The sequence below is a fragment of the Panthera uncia genome, chromosome A2 (genome assembly GCF_023721935.1).
Source record: "Panthera uncia isolate 11264 chromosome A2, Puncia_PCG_1.0, whole genome shotgun sequence".
Classification (NCBI taxonomy): domain Eukaryota; kingdom Metazoa; phylum Chordata; class Mammalia; order Carnivora; family Felidae; genus Panthera; species Panthera uncia.
In genome coordinates, this window is record NC_064816.1 from 3,979,557 (window position 1) to 3,996,558 (window position 17,002).

General features: G+C 59.0%; 3 protein-coding genes across 16 annotated transcripts in view; 2 read left to right on the top strand and 1 right to left on the bottom strand.

The window, feature by feature from the left end:
• The first annotated feature begins 5 nt into the window (after positions 1 to 5).
• Positions 6 to 3,548, top strand: VMAC (vimentin type intermediate filament associated coiled-coil protein). The gene is made up of 2 exons (XM_049639720.1): positions 6 to 235; positions 1,461 to 3,548. The coding sequence occupies exons 1-2, from the start codon at positions 45 to 47 to the stop codon at positions 1,777 to 1,779; spliced, it is 510 nt and encodes a 169-aa protein (XP_049495677.1). The 5' UTR covers positions 6 to 44; the 3' UTR covers positions 1,780 to 3,548.
• Positions 3,549 to 5,125: 1,577 nt separating this feature from the next.
• CAPS (calcyphosine) lies at positions 5,126 to 7,352 on the top strand. The gene is made up of 4 exons (XM_049639719.1): positions 5,126 to 5,208; positions 5,283 to 5,460; positions 5,579 to 5,785; positions 5,859 to 7,352. Exons 1-4 carry the CDS (start codon positions 5,126 to 5,128, stop codon positions 5,958 to 5,960), a joined length of 570 nt encoding a protein of 189 aa, XP_049495676.1. The 3' UTR covers positions 5,961 to 7,352.
• Positions 7,353 to 7,451: 99 nt separating this feature from the next.
• Positions 7,452 to 17,002, bottom strand: part of RANBP3 (RAN binding protein 3) — a 55,394-nt gene continuing 45,843 nt past the window's right edge. For 9 of the 14 annotated variants that reach the window (XM_049639708.1, XM_049639709.1, XM_049639714.1 and 6 more), the window contains 8 exons: positions 15,614 to 15,717; positions 14,030 to 14,108; positions 12,772 to 12,874; positions 12,070 to 12,194; positions 9,932 to 10,052; positions 8,664 to 8,806; positions 8,021 to 8,201; positions 7,452 to 7,914 (listed from right to left, as the gene is read on the bottom strand). In XM_049639708.1, coding sequence (XP_049495665.1) covers positions 7,871 to 7,914; positions 8,021 to 8,201; positions 8,664 to 8,806; positions 9,932 to 10,052; positions 12,070 to 12,194; positions 12,772 to 12,874; positions 14,030 to 14,108; positions 15,614 to 15,717 — 900 coding nt within the window. In that variant the 3' untranslated portion in view covers positions 7,452 to 7,870. The remainder of the gene's footprint in view (positions 7,915 to 8,020; positions 8,202 to 8,663; positions 8,807 to 9,931; positions 10,053 to 12,069; positions 12,195 to 12,771; positions 12,875 to 14,029; positions 14,109 to 15,613; positions 15,718 to 17,002) is intronic. The other 5 variants (XM_049639712.1, XM_049639711.1, XM_049639718.1 and 2 more) reach the window with 1 other exon arrangement.

A 17,002-nucleotide genomic window follows, 5' to 3' on the forward strand; every position in this document is an offset into this window, starting at 1 on the left:
GGGCCTGGGCCCGGTTCCGGGCCGTCCGGGACGGCGCCGGGGCCATGTCGGCGCCGCAGCCGCTGCAGATCCGCGAGGCGAACGCACACCTGGCGGCTGTGCACCGGCGCGCGGCGGAGCTGGAGGCGCGGCTGGACGCGGCGGAGCGCACAGTGAGCGCCCAGGCCGAGCGCCTGGCCCGCCACGACCAGCAGCTGCGCGCTGCGCTGGAGGAGCTGGGCCGCGCCAAGGACTGGTGAGGCCCGGGGCCGGCCCGGTGGACTTCTTGAAGGACGTGGGCGGAGGCAGAGCCGAGGCTGGAAAGGGAGGAGAGGCGCGGGAACCGTGTACATTCACGTGTAGGCTGGACTTCCGGTGCAATTGAAAAAACAAACACCAAAAACCTCGAACTAGTCACCGGCATGCAAAGTTGAGGGGTGTCACACAAGTGTGGATTTCTAACTTAAAACAGAGCCCGTTTTTCCACAAGGCAAAATCGGCTCTTTTCCAGGGGTGCGGGGATCACCGACCTCCCCTTAGGTATTGGGAGCCATGACAGGTTTTGGAGCAGAGGAGGATGGGATCACACCAGCAGTTCTGAAGAGCCCCTCTAGTTTTGAAGAGGCACTGAGGATGGAAAGGGATGAGACAAGCGCCCAGCGGGGGAGGGAGGTCTGGAGCCCAAGTGGGAAAGGGTTCGGACCTGGTTGGATCCATTCATTCATCTTTACCGAGCACCTATGTGCCAGGCAGGTTCGGCGCACCAGAGCCCCTAAGTGAGACCTACATAGCATAGCCCTCAAGCATACTAAGCAGTTACAAAATGGGGTGGTTGGGGTTGTGATGAAAGGGCACATAGGGTTCTGAGGGGGCCCAGATGGAAGGCTTCCTGGAGGAGGGGCCATCTAAGCTAAACAAATAGGAAAAGATGTAGGGGAAAAGGGACCTGCAGGGGAGCAACGAGGGTAGTGTTAGTCTGCTCTGGTTGCCATTACAGAACAGCAGAGACTGGGGGGCTTTAAACAACTGATTCCTCCCCCCCCCCCCCCCCCCAGTTCTGGGGGCTGGAAAGTCCAACTGATACGTTCGGTTCCTGGTGACAGATTGTCTTCCTGGCTTGCAGATTGCTGTCTTCGCTGTGTGCTCACACGGCAGAGAGCAAGCAAGCTCTCTGGTGTCTCTTCTTACAAGGGCACTAATTCTACGAGGGCCCCACCCTCACAATCTCATCTTATTTTACTTACGTCCCAAAGGCTCCATCTCCAAATACATCACATTGGGGATGGGTGGGGAGGGATTCAGCCCAAGAGTTTTGAGGGGACGCAAACATCCAGTCCATGCCAAGGGGGGCCTTGAAGCAGTGGCGAGGAGCAGGGCCTTTATCCTGATGGTGATGGGGAGCCCCCCACGAGGTCGGGAGCAGGGAGAAGAATCTCTGGTCCCCTTGGTACCACAACTGCCCTGTCTTGCCTTCCTGCCAGTGAGATTGCCGCTCTCCAGGAGCAGCTGCTGACCTCCGAGGCCACGGTCCACAGCCTGCAGGCCGCCCTGCGCCAGAGGAATGAGCTCATCGGGCAGCTGCAGCCCCGGGCTGAGCTGCTGCAGGACATCTGCCGTTGGCGGCCACCCGTGGCCGGGCTGCTGGCCGCCCTGGCCGAAGCCGAGCGCCTAGGGCCCTTGCCAACTGGAGACCCCAGCCACCCACCCCCCAGTGGGCCCGGTCCAGGCCTTGCCAACAGCACTGGGGACGAGGAAGACAGGAACCACCTGCAGCCTGCGGTGTTTGGGACCACCGTGTGAGCCCTAGAGCACAGATCCCACAACGGAGACGGACTTCCACTGCTGTGGGTGTCCTCAGGGGTCACCTGTGTCCGAGAGGGGGCCCCGTGGCACAGCCATAATCCTTTCCAAGCACCAAAACCTGCTAAAAAGTCGTAGGTTTCAAGCAGGCAGCCCGTGGGCCAAAGGCAGATGTGTAGCCCAGAGAGTTTTTTGGTTTTGTTCTGCTCTTGTCGTTTCTTAAAGATTTTAAATAATCTCTTTGTGGGGCTTGAACTTCCAACTCCGAGATCAAGGGGCCCATGCTCTACCCACTGAGCCAGTCAAGTGTCCCTTGTTTTTGTTTTTAAACAAAACTTTTAAGTCAGTCAACTTACTGAAAATTTGGCAATGTTTACACAAAAATCTGGATTTCTGGCTTCAGTCTTGGTCACGCCTGCTTGGATCTGAGCCCGGGATACCCTCTTCAGCCAAAGTGTGAGGTCCGATTGGCTCTCTTGCCTCTCTTAGGGCCAGATGTGCGGCCCCTGAAGCATCTGACATCTCTGTCGCTTGTGGCGGCAGATGATCGAGTTTTGCTCCACCTTTTCCCCCTGCCCTGATTCCCGTTCCTTCCGAAGCACCTCTCGTCCCAGGCTAAAGCTTTTTCTTTCTTATCCTTCATCCCACTCCAGAATTGGGAACCTCAAGACTTGTTCCGTTTTGCCCTGGTTGTAGGAAGACAAATTTTTAATGCTAGATTTTTCTCTCCCCCTAACTCTGTCCTTCTGTCAACCTTTAGCCCAGAAGGCAGAGCGTGCGTGTGAGACATTGTGAGATGTTGGCAGCTAGGCTGTGCTGCCCCGGAAAACTCAGGCATCCCTCAACCTTTTCTTGATACAGTCCTTCCTGAGGGACTTCCCACTGGCTCTTCCCTCTGCCTAGAACATTCTTCCCCCAGATGTCACAAGGACCAGTTCCTTGTCCCTCAGATCTTTGCTCAGAAGTCACCTCCTCAGAGGGGTCTTCCCTGATTGCCTTATCCGAAGTGATTCCCATCATTCTGTTATCTCTATGGAACTTCTTGTCACCAGAGTGTCAGCTACTCGAGGGCAGGGTTCCTGTTATCACCAGGAGGAGGTTCCTGGGACCTCCGTAGGAACAGGATGGGTTTGTGGGCCCTGAAGGGAGTTAGCGAACCCCAGCACATCTGATGAGCCCCCTGGCCAGTTTAGGTTTTGTAGCAAGCAGCTGGCTCCTTTTTATATTTTCTAGAGAATCTTTTTTTTTTTTTTTTTTTTTTAATCTCATTTCCCTGCTGCCCCTTCTTGGCCAGAGACATCCAGGGTGCCTGTTTTTGTTTTTAAATCAAACCAGGGAATCCTGTGCCTTTCTCTGCCCAGCCGAATGAAGCGCCCAGCCCGGTACCACGGTAGCCATTTGCCCGCCTCCTTACTCAGGGAATTTCACACCAAGAACTGCCAAGGGGCAGGGCCTGTTTTGGCCTGGAAAGGTCGGTGTCCCTCCCCAGCCCCCAGGATGGTGCTGCCTGCCCACCTGGTGTCTCACAGTGACCCCTCAGTGTAGGAACAATGGCCCCATTTTCTAAGGATGACTAAGGGGGGGCTGCTCGTATGAGGGAAAGGCAGGCCGAGGCCTGTCTGAGCTCAAGAATAAACTGAATGATTTCTTGGCCTTGGTCCTTCCTCCTTCCTCCTTCCTGGGTGGGGACTGGAGGGGTGGCCCGGGTGCCGTTCCAGGGTCAGGGTGGGGTCCTGCCTGGCGGGGAGACACAGGTTACAGCCACGGGGGCTGGTGTCTAATCTTTGCGGCACAGGCTCGCCCCATTTTACAGGTGTGGAAAGTGAGGCTCAGTGTGGGCCTCGGGGTCGGGAGGACCTGGAACACTTCCACGTCCCGGGGGGTTATTGTTGAGATTCTGATTCTCTTCAAGATGAGGCGGTGCCAAAACAGAGTCACAATGGCTATGGTTCATATTTGACATTTTTCTATGGGAAAAAAATGTGATTTTTGTAACCCGCGTGGAAAACACAACGCAGCAGTTCTCTGCCTACTCGAACAATTACGGGCCGCGGGAGGGCACCAGAAGTTTTGCTGTAGTTTCACATACAATTGACAGCGTTGCATCAGCTGTGGCCCGAACCGTGGTGCTGGGCCGCGTGCTCTCTGTGGATTGGTTTCTGATGCCACCGTTGTTCTGTGTCTGAGTCCAGGCTTCGAAAAGCCTCTGATGACCTCTCTGGGTGTCTGCAGCTGATGGGTCCCCAAACGGGGCCCACGTTTTAGGTCCTGGGAAATCCAAAGTCATTTTCGGTCCCATCTGTGGGTTTGAAATGCTCTCAGTTGGCAAAGGTGTCCAAAGTCTCGATCGAAGGCCTTCCGCGACCTTGGTGGCCTTGGTTCTTCTCGGGCATCGGGGGGGGGGGGGGGGGGCCAGAGGCACTTTGTCGCTTGGTGCCGTAGTCCCCTGGCTCCCCCAGCTTATTATGAGCAAGACCACCGGGTGATGTTTGAGCACTGAAAACCGACCACCAAAAGACCCACATCGACAAAAACACCACAACTGGCCTCTAAAAAACTACCAGGAACTTCTCTGTCTGACAATGTTGAAACATCGTAAGGCTGCTGTATCCTGGCTCAGGCACATTGATCTGAAAACGTGGACGTGGGCCTGGGCCACCTCAAACCCCTTTGAACCTGGATCCCTCAGCAGCCTTGGCTGCTGCTGCCCTGTGAAAAGGGGCAGGGGGCCGGTAAAGCCCAGAGAGGGCAGGGAACCTGTTCCAGGTCACACAGGAATTGGGTCTTGAGCCTCCTCGGCCATGACCTTGCCCCTCTCCGTCCAGGACCCTGGTCCTTGTAGGGCTGTGGCCCACCCCTCCTTCTTATAGCCAGGAATAGGGACCTTTCTCTTATAGCCAGGAAGGGTGACCCCCGACTCCCCACCTGGGTCTGGCTTTATCCCAGACCTGGGCACTGCAAGGCTGGGAGTGAGCAGAACAGAGGCTGGGCAGTGGTGCCCGCGAGAGCACTGCCCTGTCTCTCTTGGCCCGGCCACTCCGCTCCACAGGGTGTGCCTAGGGCTACGAGGCACCGGCACAGTGAGAGTTACAGCCGGGGCCCCTCCCAGTCTCCTGAGCCACCATCCCTTAGCAACAGTCCTGCTGGGCAGGACGCGTTGCCAGCGCTGGGCAAAGTGGGCAGGAGCCAGAGGAGTGGCTGTCTGGCTTCCAGAACAGACGCAGGGCAGGTGAGCAGGTAGTGGGCCAGGGCAGGCTTGCGGCACCTGACCACAGCCTGGCCGGCAGAGTGGGAGCCCTTCCTCCAGCTCTCTCCAATCCAGCTACCCAGACAGCCCTGACCCAGCATGGATGCTGTGGACGCCACTGTGGAGAAGCTCCGGGCACAGTGTCTGTCCCGAGGGGCCTTGGGCATCCAGGGCCTGGCTAGGTGAGCTGTCCCCTGAACCTTCTCGACCCCCAGCTCCAGAGACTACCTTCTAACTCCGTCCCCCCGCCCCTCAGGTTTTTCCGCCGCCTGGATCGGGACAAGAGCCGATCCCTGGACTCGGGGGAACTCCAGCGGGGCCTGGCTGAGCTGGGGCTGGTGCTGGACGCAGCTGAGGCGGAGGGTGTGTGCAGGCGCTGGGACCGTGACGGCAGTGGGACGCTGGACCTGGAGGAGTTCCTGAGGGCACTGCGGGTGAGGCCCTGGGCCCCGCGGTCCGGAGGGTGGGCCTGCCCGGGACAGTGCGGACACCGGATGTCCGAGAGCCCTGGTGGGTGGAGGGGCCCCCCAGTTACTGCCTTCTTCTCCCCAGCCCCCCATGTCCCAGGCCCGGGAGGCGGTCATCGCAGCTGCGTTTGCCAAGCTGGACCGCAGTGGGGACGGCGTGGTGACCGTGGACGACCTCCGGGGGGTCTACAGTGGCCGCACCCACCCCAAGGTGCGAAATGGGGAGTGGACCGAGGAGGAGGTCCTCCGCCGCTTCCTGGACAACTTCGACTCCTCTGAGAAGGATGGGCAGGTGGGTGCCCCCGGATACCCCTGCCCCCTCCACCCCGGTGTGTGGTCTCCACTTACAGCCCGTCTGCCCCCAGGTCACTCTGGCTGAATTCCAGGACTACTACAGCGGCGTGAGCGCCTCCGTGGACACAGATGAGGAGTTTGTGGCCATGATGACCAGCGCCTGGCAGCTGTGAGCAGTACACGCTTACCCAGCCAGCACCATCGTAGTGTAGGACCCCCACCCTGGCCCCCGGGCCCTGGCCCCTCTCACCTGGGCTTCTAGCTGCACAGCGCCCAGGGTGGGGGGGCTACAGAGGAATGTGGAAGATTGAGGCTGTGGGACCGGCCGGACCGGGTCTCAGAGGACCCAGCTTGGCCATCAGGTGGAAGGAGGACAAAGGTTCCAAGGTTGGGTCACTGGCTCAGAATCCCTGTCCCTGCTGTGCTGACCTCAGGCCTCACAAAGCCACTGCAGATGCCCCCCACCCTGCTTCCTCCCGTCTCTGCTCAGTGAATCCTCGGCCCTGCCAGCAACGCCCTGCCCCTACGCGTGCCCCCCCACCCTGCCCCCACCCAGGGAAGCCAGACTGCCGGGGACAAAGCAAAGCTCAGCACGGAGGCGGCCAGTCTTGGAAGGCAGCCAAGTGTGGTGACCTGCCCGGACGTGCAGTGGGGCGCAGGGGCCCCAGGCTGGCCCGGGAGCCGGAGGCTGTTCTTGGCCAGGCTGTCTGGCTTCCTGAGGCCCCTGGGGCATGCAGGAGGCCAGGTTTTTAGTTAAAAGTTTTAATGTAGTTCCCAAATACATTTCATATGACAATCTTACATAAATGTTCCAAAACACATGGGCATTATCTGGTTTTACTTGTCACTAGTTGGCTAAGGCTTAAAGCAGAGAAGTGTGACCGGATCTGCTGGGAGGGCCTTTGGTGTCTTCCCATGGCTCAGGCTCAGGCTGCACACGACCGACCCGAGGTGTGGGTGGTGTAGCTGCACAGATGAGGCCTTCTCACCCTCTGAGGGCAGGGCTGGGCAGTTTCCTCTGAAATCCCTTGGGGCCCTGTGCACAGGACCATCTTCACAGGCCTTCCCAGGTGCATGATGCCCGGCTGGCTCTTGGCCACGCTCCAGGGTGGGGGGGTGGGCATAGCGCCTGCTCCCGTGGGGGATGGCCAGTCGCCGGGAACCAGTCCCCTGCCCCCTCCTCGAAGGCCCTGCCAAGGTCCCCCTCTGCCTCTCACAGAGGACCCCAGCCCTGGATGGTCTTGGGGGCGGTGAGGTCCAGGGCTGGGCAAGGAATGGCCAGCGGCAGGAAGCAGTTCTGCGCCTGGGTGCCAGATGGTGGGTGACCGACGTGATGGGGACAGGCAGGAAGGTGCATGGGGACCCTCCCAGGGTCCAGCGACCCTTTTCTAGGTAAGCTCTCTCCAGGTCTGGGGCCCAACCCCTCAACACGTCAGCACTGGGCCTGAAGCACCCCTGGGTAGGGAACAAGCGGGGGCCTGACCCCCACCCCAGCACAGAGGCCAGGAGCACAGGGAGGAGGAGGATGTGGCCCAGGATGGAGCTGCGCCCAATCGATGCACAGGAGAGTCTTAACCTAAGAAACCAAACACAAAGCTTCGGGGAAAAAAAGATCTAAAAACATAAGCCCCAAATCAGAAGGTGGGAAACTGGAGACAAAGATGGTGGTTAACAAAGCGTCCAGCAGGCCCAGTGTTTATACTCGTGTGGACAGACCCGCCTGGGTGGGCGGCGGCGACAGAGGCCGGGGACACGAGGAGGGAGGGGTGAAGAAACAAGGTGTCCCAGTCCCAGTGAGAAGCCGTGACAAGTCTTAATGTGCCATTTCGATTCAAAGGAGGGGAGGGAAGAAATGTTCTTTTTCGTTTTGCTCATCAATATGATGAGGTCTCGTGTCCCAAACCACATTCAGGCAGTTCCCGAGTCTGCTTCTGAACGGGACATGCGGATCCGAACTGTGGCCAACCCAGCGGGGAGTGTGGTTCCCGAGCCCCACGCCTCAACACTGCCGGTGGGGCGGGGCGGGGCGGGCGGGCGGACAGACGGACAAAGCAGCAGGCTCGCGGGCAGCCGGCTCCCGGCGCTATGTGCTCCCGGCCGTCTGCCCGTCCCCTTCATCGCCAGCACCTGTTGGGAAGCAGCGGCCTCACCGTCAGGTCCCCACCCTGGATGGAGCCCCATTCCCCTTGGCCAGGCCCCCCCACAGCCTCCAGGGCGGGGACCACCAGCTCACCGCCTCCGGTGGCCCCTGATGGAGCCAGGACGTCCTCGTCACTGTCGTCCTCGTTGGATGGGGCTGCCCCGGGTTCGGGGGCAGGCATCTTGGCTTCCTGCTCCTGCTCCACGCGGCTGCGCAGGGCCAGGATGCGGTGGTGCAGGGCTGCATACAGCTGGCCCGTGTCCTTGGAACTGGCCTGGGAGAGGCGGAGGGAAGCGGTGGGTTGTAAGGCCTCTGGGTTGGGCTGGCTGCCACCACATCCCCAGGCTGTGTCCGGGGAGGACAAACTCAGGGACAGCGGACGGAAGCCCCTGCTGCCCCGGGGCCCGTCCTCCCCAGGGGCTCGCACCGCTTGCGGCTGCACGGCGCTGGTGCTCATGCTGCGGGGCTGCTCTGGTCGTTCTTCCACCCATCTGTCCCGACCCGCTCCTTCTGGACACTGGCTGGCCTGCAGGCCACCCTATCGGCCCCCTGGGCCACAGGGCGCCCCACAGAGGGGCGGCGCTTAGTGCGGCCCTGCGGTGCGCCGACTGGGAGTGCCCGGGAGCCTCCCTTCTGTGGGGGCGCAGGAGGGCACGGCCCTCGTCCAGGGCGCCGTCTGGCAGCTCCTCTCCCCAAGAGGTCAGCAGCACCCCACCCCGTCCCCAGGGCTACTCACTGAGATCAGGAAAACCTTCACGCCCTGGTCCTCGGTGTCCATGGCTGTGATGCGTATGCTCTTTTCGCTGGCCTTGTCAATCTGCATCTGGGCCCACAGCTTGGTGTTGAGGATCAGCCGCAGGCTGCCCTGGGTCCGCATCACTGCAACCAGCAAGGCCACTCAGCCCCGGCCCCTGACCCCCACCCCACAGCCGGCGAGGAGAGCAGACACAACCCGGAACGAAAACATCCCAGGGGTGAAACCCCACAATCCCCTCGAGGCCCGCTGAGCCGTAGCCCCCCACGCGCCAGGCCAGCCCTGGACTCCCTAGCTCCCCCATGGCCACAGGTGGGCTAAAAGGCCGCCATATCCACTGCGTGGAGGGTTCCGTCGGCCCTCCCGGCAGGCGCCAGGACGATGGCTCCCTTGGGGAAGGGGGGGATTAGGGGGAGGTGGGGCCCAACAGGGACAACCGCGGGCTGGGCACGGGCGCTTTTTTAGGGGACCCCTGACCGGCCCCATTCTCAGGGCAGCCCCAGCCCCGACCCTGTGGCTTTCTGAGAAAAAAGACCGAGGCCAACTGCGGCTCAGAGCTTCCACCAGGAGGGAGACAAAGACAGAGGGTGACACATGGTGAAGAAAAAAGAGGCTACAGACCTTCCTTCTCTGGAAGAACCACCCCATTCTACCTGCAGCAGGCCCAAGGCCGCTGTCCCCCTGCCGGCTCTACCAGAGCCCACCCTCCCCGCATGTGCCCTGACCCTGCGGACATGGCGACGGCTCGTCTTCCTGTCAGCCCACCCCTCCCCACCAGACGGAGCAGCTCGGGCCAGCTCAGGGAGGCTGCAGGGTGGGGTCCTGGGCTCCTAGTGACCAGACTCCCGCAAGTCCACTCCCCGAGCCCTCTGCGCCCAATGGGCCCACCTCCGAGGCCAGGTGGAGCGCTTGGGACGGGCTGGGGGAAGGAAGGTCTGTGATGAGGATCAACAGCCGTATGGGGTGACTGAAGTTACCGTTTGATTTCCTTTTCCTTTTTGCCCCATAAAGCAACCGGCACTTTTACTATTAAAAACAAGTTCGAAAGTTGCTACGTACTCTTGTCTACTTTCACACCCACAAAGAGGAGAGTCGCGGGAGAGCTGGCTGCGAGAGCCTTGGGATCAGGCCTGGGCCTGCAGGCCATGGGGTGTGGGTGCCAGGGGCTCTCCCGTGGGGATCCGCCCTGGGATCTTGCCCTTCTGGGCGTGGGGACCACTGCACCACCCCAGGCCCCCTCCACGGCTCACCTAGTCGGGACTGTAGTGTCCCATCGTCAGTTGACGCCATGTCGTTGAGTCTGAGCAGCCCCCGGCCTCTTTCCACCCACGACTGTGAGGCCTTGTCAAAGACAAACAGCTTACACTGGATCTGGAACACAGGGCAGCCCTCTGGGTGAGCAGGGCCCCGGCGGGGGTGGACAGCGGTGTGGACAAACTCCCCAGAGCCTCCAATCTACCGAGTGAACTAGCAGGCAGAGGTCAGCAAACTATGGCCTGGGGGCGGGGGAGCGGGTCACGTAGCCCTTGGCCAGTTTTTCTTTTTTTTCCTGTTCTCCAGCGAAGATGAAGTCTACATTTTCAGAGAAACATTAAAAAAAATCACTAAGGTCGGGGCACCTGGGTGGCTCAGTCGGTTAAGCGTCCGACTCTTGATTCTGTCAGCTCAGGATGTCACGGTTTGTGAGATGGGAGCCCCATGTTGGGCTCTGTGCTGACAGCGTGGAACCCGCCTGGGATTCTCTCTCTGCCCCTTCCGCTGCTCATGCTCTTTCTCTCAGTGAATAAAAATAAAGTAAAAAAAAAAAAAAAAAAAAAAAAAAAAAAAAAAAAATCACTAAGGAAATAAAGCTAAAAACCACAATGGGGTACCACTTCGCCCCTGCTAGGAGGGTGGCAGCAGGCACTGGGGAGGGTGTGGAGAAACCGGAAGCCTTGCACGCGGCTGGTGGGATGAAAACTGGCGTGGCCGCTGCAGAAAACGGTTGTGCAAAATGTCAAAGGTGGAGGTACCGCACGGCCCGGGGTTTTAGAGAAACGACACGTATCTTCACACGTGAGCCTGATACACGTTCACGGCAGCATGGTTTGTAACAGCTAAAAAGCAGAAACCACCTAAATGTCCACCAGGCACGGGCACGTCCCTCGGCCACGAGGAGCGAGGCGCCCACACCTACCGCCCCGGGGGACGGACCCCGAACACACGACGCTCAGGGAGGGAAGCAGCCATGAGAGGCCACGCGGGGTGTGAGTCCACGTGTGTGAAACGTCCAGAACAGGCCCATCCACCGACAGGAAGGGGGCTCGTGGGGGCCGGGGCTGGGGAGGGCGTGGGAGGGCTGACTGCTAACCGATATGAAGTTTGTTTTTTGGGGGCAAAAATGTTCTATTTTGATAGTGGTGGCAGTTGCACAACTATGTGAATATACTAAAACCACTGAATTGTATGCTTCAGAAGGGTGAATTTCATAGTACACGTGTTCTATCTCAATAAAGCTGCTATAGGTGTATAAAAACGGAATATACCGCAGAGACCATGCCTGGCCCTCCACATGAAGTGTGCAGAACTTTATCAAGTTGCTCTCTTTATACGGGTAGACTTCAAAACAATGCTGAGTGGGCAGAAACAGCAGTAGTTCTAAAAGCCATACACCGGCGCCCGGTGGCTCAGTCGATTAAGCGTCCGACTTCAGCTCAGGTCATGACCTTGCAGTTCGTGAGTTCGAGCCCCGCGTCGGGCTCTGTGCTGCCAGCTGAGAGCCTGGAGCCTGCTTCAGAGTCTGTGTCTCCCTGTCTCTCTTTGCCTCTCTGCTGCTCGCACCCTCTCTCAAAAATAATTAAAAAATTAAAAAAAAAAAACATTAAAAAAAATTCTAAACCCCACATTAAAAACTCTGATGCCCTACAGACACAGGTCATAGACACACACACATATGTGTGCGCAAGAACGAAAGGCATGAGGCCCACTAAAGTGGCCGTGTTGCCTCGGGACGCGGAGGAAGACGGGGACACGGGACAGGTGGGGACAGGCTGGGTTGCATCTGTGGTCTCCGTTCCCTAGTAAGACAACATGGGGCGCCAGTGTGACAAAATGTTCCCAGCTGTTCATTCCGGGTGTTTGTTACAAGAGTCTCTGTAACGCCCCGAATCATTGAGAATGTCTCAAAACCGATCCTTCTACTCAAAACCAAAGCAAGACTACAAGTCCCTTAGCACTCGCTAAGCTCTCAGAAGCTCTGCCAACAAGGTCCTAAAGGGTAGGGCACCGGTCCCTCTGTCCAGCCTGTCAGATGCACCGAGAAGCGGGGGGCTACTGACAGCCCCTCACGCTACCACCTAAGGGCCAGGAGGCCCAGAGGAGCCAGACACCCCCACCAGGCCCGCCGCACCTGTAACACGTTGCTCTCCGCTTCCTCCCCGGTGATGACTTCCACTTTTTCCAGCAAACACTTCCGGGCTGTTGCCTTGGTGTAGGCGGCTGCCGACTCGGCCAGGGACTCTGAAATGTTATTGGCTAAACGACATTGACTATTTATTTGCTGGGGGTGGGGGGGGGGGGGGGGGGGGGGTGTGTGTGTGCGTGCGTGTGTACCTCACAGGAGACAAAACAAAACAAAAGGTCCCGCCCGGCTCCAGATCCGGAGCGGACCTCTGAGACAGGGCGGTCTGGCCCTGCGAGCCTGCAGGGCGACCACCTAGGAGCCAGCTGCCAGCACGGCTGCAGACCTCCCGTTGCCGGTTCCCCAGCACAGGACAGGACGGTGAGGCTCTTCCCACACAGCACTGGAGACTCCCTCTGCCCCCCCACCCCAGGGCAAGGAGAAAGAAGGGGACAACCACCTCTACGACCCTCTCCCCCAGAGGCACCACGCAGGGCCATAACCTTGTGGTTTCAGGACGAACGTGTCCCCTCTCTGCTCGCTGAAAACCAGCACCATGCCGTGCTTCAGACTCTGTCCCAGCGGTCAGTTCACGTGAGGCTACCGCCGCTGCAGCGAGCTGGGGCCCCCGTCCCTCCCGGGCAGGGGCTTGGATGGATGGTGCCCTGTCCCTCGGTACCCTTCCCACGAGGCCGCAGGGCTGCAGCCTACCTTTCTCGGGGGTGGCCTCCTGGGACGAGGACTCGGACCCGGATTCAGCAGCTGCGTTTTCTCTGTTGGCATCTGAACTGACTTCATTTAACTTGGGGGGGCTCTGCAGGGCACACGAAAGCATACGGGTCGGGGCGCGTGTCTGGGTGCTCCTGGGGGCCAGCCGCTGCGGATCAGGAAACCTCTCTGCCGGGATGGCGGCTCTCGGCACTTTTCTTGCCAGGCAGAGGGCTTTGCTCTGCAGACGGCTTCTCCTTCACAGTTTTGGGGATCCACCCAGACCCGGCAGATGAGACTAGACAACCCCCTCCCCAGGGGGTGGGTTCCAACCTGGGGCCCCATCTCCACACAACGATCCTTGAGCATCACTGGGTGAAAGTACCCTCACGATACAGGCAGCATGCCCTGTCCCCCTGTATGCTGTAGGCGAACCGTGCACTCTGGTTCCCAAGTGAGGCCTCCCCTGATGTGTCAGGGAGGTGTGTACCACCAGGTGACAGTCACCTTGGCTCAAGCTGCTCATCTCTGTAGGAGGCAGCTCTTGGCTTGGACTATTTCACTATAACAGAAAAAAGACAGTAGTGATGCTCGAGAAAAGCAGCAGGAGGCTCCTTAACGTAACGGGGACACAGGCAAAGGCGGAAGTGACGAGATGGGACAAGACAGCTCCCTAAACATGCTCACGATGGATGCAGTGGGAAAGGAAAGAAAAGGGAACAAAAATAAGGAAGCAGGTAAACTATTCTGGAACCCCATCTCAAGCCGGCCAGGCTTTCTGGGACGGGGAGGCAGCCTGAAGGCACCCAAGAGCCTTGGCCCTGGTGCGTGCAGGACACACGTGGGACACTGCAGGGGCCCAAGGCCACCTCACCAGACCCCCTCCTCCATGCTGCAGCCTCGTGGTCTGGGAGGGGAGCTGAACTCCCTCGGCTCCAGAGGTGGCTCCAAAAGCACGTGGCTAAGGACTCTGGTCCGATGGTGGTCACCGTAGCCGGCTTCGGCCAGGAAGAAGCATGGCCCCTGACTTGAGGGGAAGCCTGTCTTAGGACAAGGCTGAGCTGGCCGGCAGGGAGGAAAGGCAGGAAGCTCCAACACAGGGTCCTGAGGAGCCTGCTGGCGCACCGCCCCCCAAGCCTGAGCTGGGCCTTTCTCCTGCGACCGAACACATCCTCATTTCACAGGAAGACGAGGTGGCAGCCGCGCTCACACGTCCCTTGCCTGGTGCCCCAGGAGGAACGGTCCCCGCAGGGCTACTCACCAGCACGCGCTCGCTCATGTTCTGGCCAAACACGAATTTGTTGCTGGCGGTGTCGGCACTGTTGGTCGAGTTGTCTAAACTGAAGAGAAGACAAGCCGTGGGTGTGGGGCAGCCAACGGGAGCGGGGCAGGCAGGTGGGCACTGGCGCGGGCCGCACACGCACGGGCACGGCAGGAATGGGTGAGAAAGCCTGGTGTAGGCCCCGTTCAGCCTTCCCTGCGGGGGACGGGCCCAGCACGTAGGGCTCACAAGCTTCCAGGCTGGGCTGTACCAGACGGTAAACACCCCCCTGCAGCTCCGCTCCCATTTCCAACTATCCACTTCGTGTGGGCACCTTCGCCCCACGGCCACCTTCCCTGACCCCTGGAGGTGGGCGTCACCCTCGGGGTGCATGAGGACACCGCCTCCGAGAGGCTGACCACAGAGGTCAGACCAGGAGCCACCCACTTCCCGGAAGGAACTCGCCCGTCCCTGGCAGCAGCCGCCCCCGTGAGTCACTGCAGCTCTGTGAGCCCCGTCCCCTGGCCTGCACAAAGGAGGCGAAGCCTCCCACCCCTGGGCTGCTGGCAGGTGACACGGGATGACCTCGGAGCTGCCCTCACCATCACATTTCATCCAGTTTACGATGTCCCAGTTGTAAGTGCATCCCAATTTGGGAAATGCTGCAGTGCCCAAAAAATGGGTCTTTGAAAAAATATCTGATGCTGGGGCGCCTGTGTGGCTCAGTCCGTTAAGTGCCTGACTTCGGCTCAGGTCACGAACCTGTGGTTCATGAGCTTGACCCCCGCATCGGGCTCTGTGCTGACGGCTCGGAGCCTGGAGCCTGCCTCGGATTCATGTCTCCCTCCTTCTCTGTCCCTCCCCACCCTCCCACTCTGTCCCTCTCTCTCGCTCTCAAAAATAAAGATTAAAAAATTTAAGAAACCATACGTGATGCACTTTGTTCCTTCCCATCTCCCACTCTGTCCCCCCTCTCTCAAAAATAAATAAAGATTAAAAAAAAATTTTAAAAACAACATCTGATGCACTTTGTTAATCAGGGTCCAGGCAGCCAAGTGCGACGTCACCACCATTCATGCCAGGCCTCTCCAACATCCGAGCCCATGTTCTATTTGCTCTGCTGGCCTGTCTCCCAGGCAGGGACACGCTTTCCTTCGGAAACACCCGTGGGGCCCCCAGGCCATTAGTGAGCACTGCTACCAGCAATGTTAAGCAGCGGCGAGCTCAGATCCAGTGGAAGGGTCCCCACAGGCTGGAACCTGGTGGGTAATAGGCAAAGCAGACACTGGCCTACTGGGTTCTGCTCTGGGCATGAGATCCGGGTGACAGAGATCCCTGTGAGGGCCAGGCAAAACTTGGACCCTGCCTTGTGTGTCTGTCAAAGCACAGCACCCTGGCCCCTGCAGAGCCGTGCCCAGAGCGGGAATAAAGGGAGAAGCTGGGGGTGTGTGTCTAGGATTCTGGTAAAATCCGCCTCCCCGCTCCTTCCTGCCCCCGGTGCTGTCTCCTGTCTGGGTCCCCAGTTACGGGCGATGGAGGACCACAGGCCCCTCTGGCAGCTGGGCACAGGCCCAAGACACACACCTGGAGCTGATATACTGAAGGAAATAGTTGGTCGCAGTCGGCGTTTCTGAACTGGGATGTCCGGCATTCTCCTTGTCAGCCACTTCAGTGTTCTCGTGTATTAACTGGGAAACAGAGAGGCACAGTTACAAGTCGGAGACCTGCCTGCTCTGGCCTCTACAGCTCAGCCTGTCTGCACAGCCCTTAGGCCACATGGTACATTTCCAGGACACAAATCCTATCGTGCACAGGCGTGAGGGCGTGTGTGTGTGTGTGTGTGTGTGTGTGTGTGTGTGTGTGGACATACCAGGAGTGGGGCTGTAATCAATGTCTCCATTTCTGCTTTTAACGGTGAAGATATAAAACACAGTCCATAGGCATGAGAGAGCTTTTTCTTTTTTGTTAAAAAACCAAACCCTCAAGCTGGCATCTTGTTGGCATTTTCAACAATGCTTCTGTAACGCGACCACAGTAGACTTACAAATCTGATACCTTCAGGGGTGTATGATAAATGTAATAAAAGCATCGTTTCTTGAGGGCTCCTCTAATCTAAGTGCTGTGCCAGCTGTGTTAAACAGCTCATTGAATGGGACCCTCCTGGGACCCCTGAGAGATGGGTATTCTCAGCCTCATTCTATGACCGGGAAAGCAGAGACTCAGGGGTGTCCAGAAGTCACCCCCACCGAGAAGCTGGCATTTTAACTGAGACCACGGATCGCAGGAGCCCCGGGCCTCCAGAAGAGAAAGCCCCGCCCCAATTTCAAGCAGCCGTCCCCCTAAACCCTAGGAACAGACTCAACCTGACAGCCCAGGCCAGACCACTGCCCCCAGCACAGGGGATCTCCAGGCCCTTCCTTCTCCTGCTTCCTTCTCCCTGGAGTGAGCAGCCTCCAGGGACTCATGATTTTGGATAAAGCCATGCAACAGCAACACTACTCTTCACCTCTGGGCATCTGGGTTTCTCCTGGGCAGTGAGCACCAAAGCAGAAAGCGGGCGGCAGAACCCGAAGTTCTCTCTGCACCCGAGAGACTTGGGTTTCCTTATTTCAGGGCTTCTCCTTGTCACCGTCCCCGACGTCGGGGCGGGACCCCTCTGTGGGGAAGCTGCCCTGGACCCTGTGGGGGGCTGGGCAGCATCCCTCGCCTCCACCCACTGGATGGCAGTAATACCTATGCCCTAGTCGTGACAACCACAAACGTCCCCAGACATAGCCACTGATGTGGTCTCTCAGGCTTCTAAAGGAGCTCCTGCCGATGAGCTGCTGGAAATGGCCCAGAAGGACACTCTGTCCCTGTGGCCGGACAGGCACTGCCACCCAGTCTGGTCTCCCAGAGCGTCAGCACACGGGGTCCAGAGCCCAGTCCCCTGCCACTGCCAGATGCTCTCCCCCCGACTCAAAATCCCCTAGA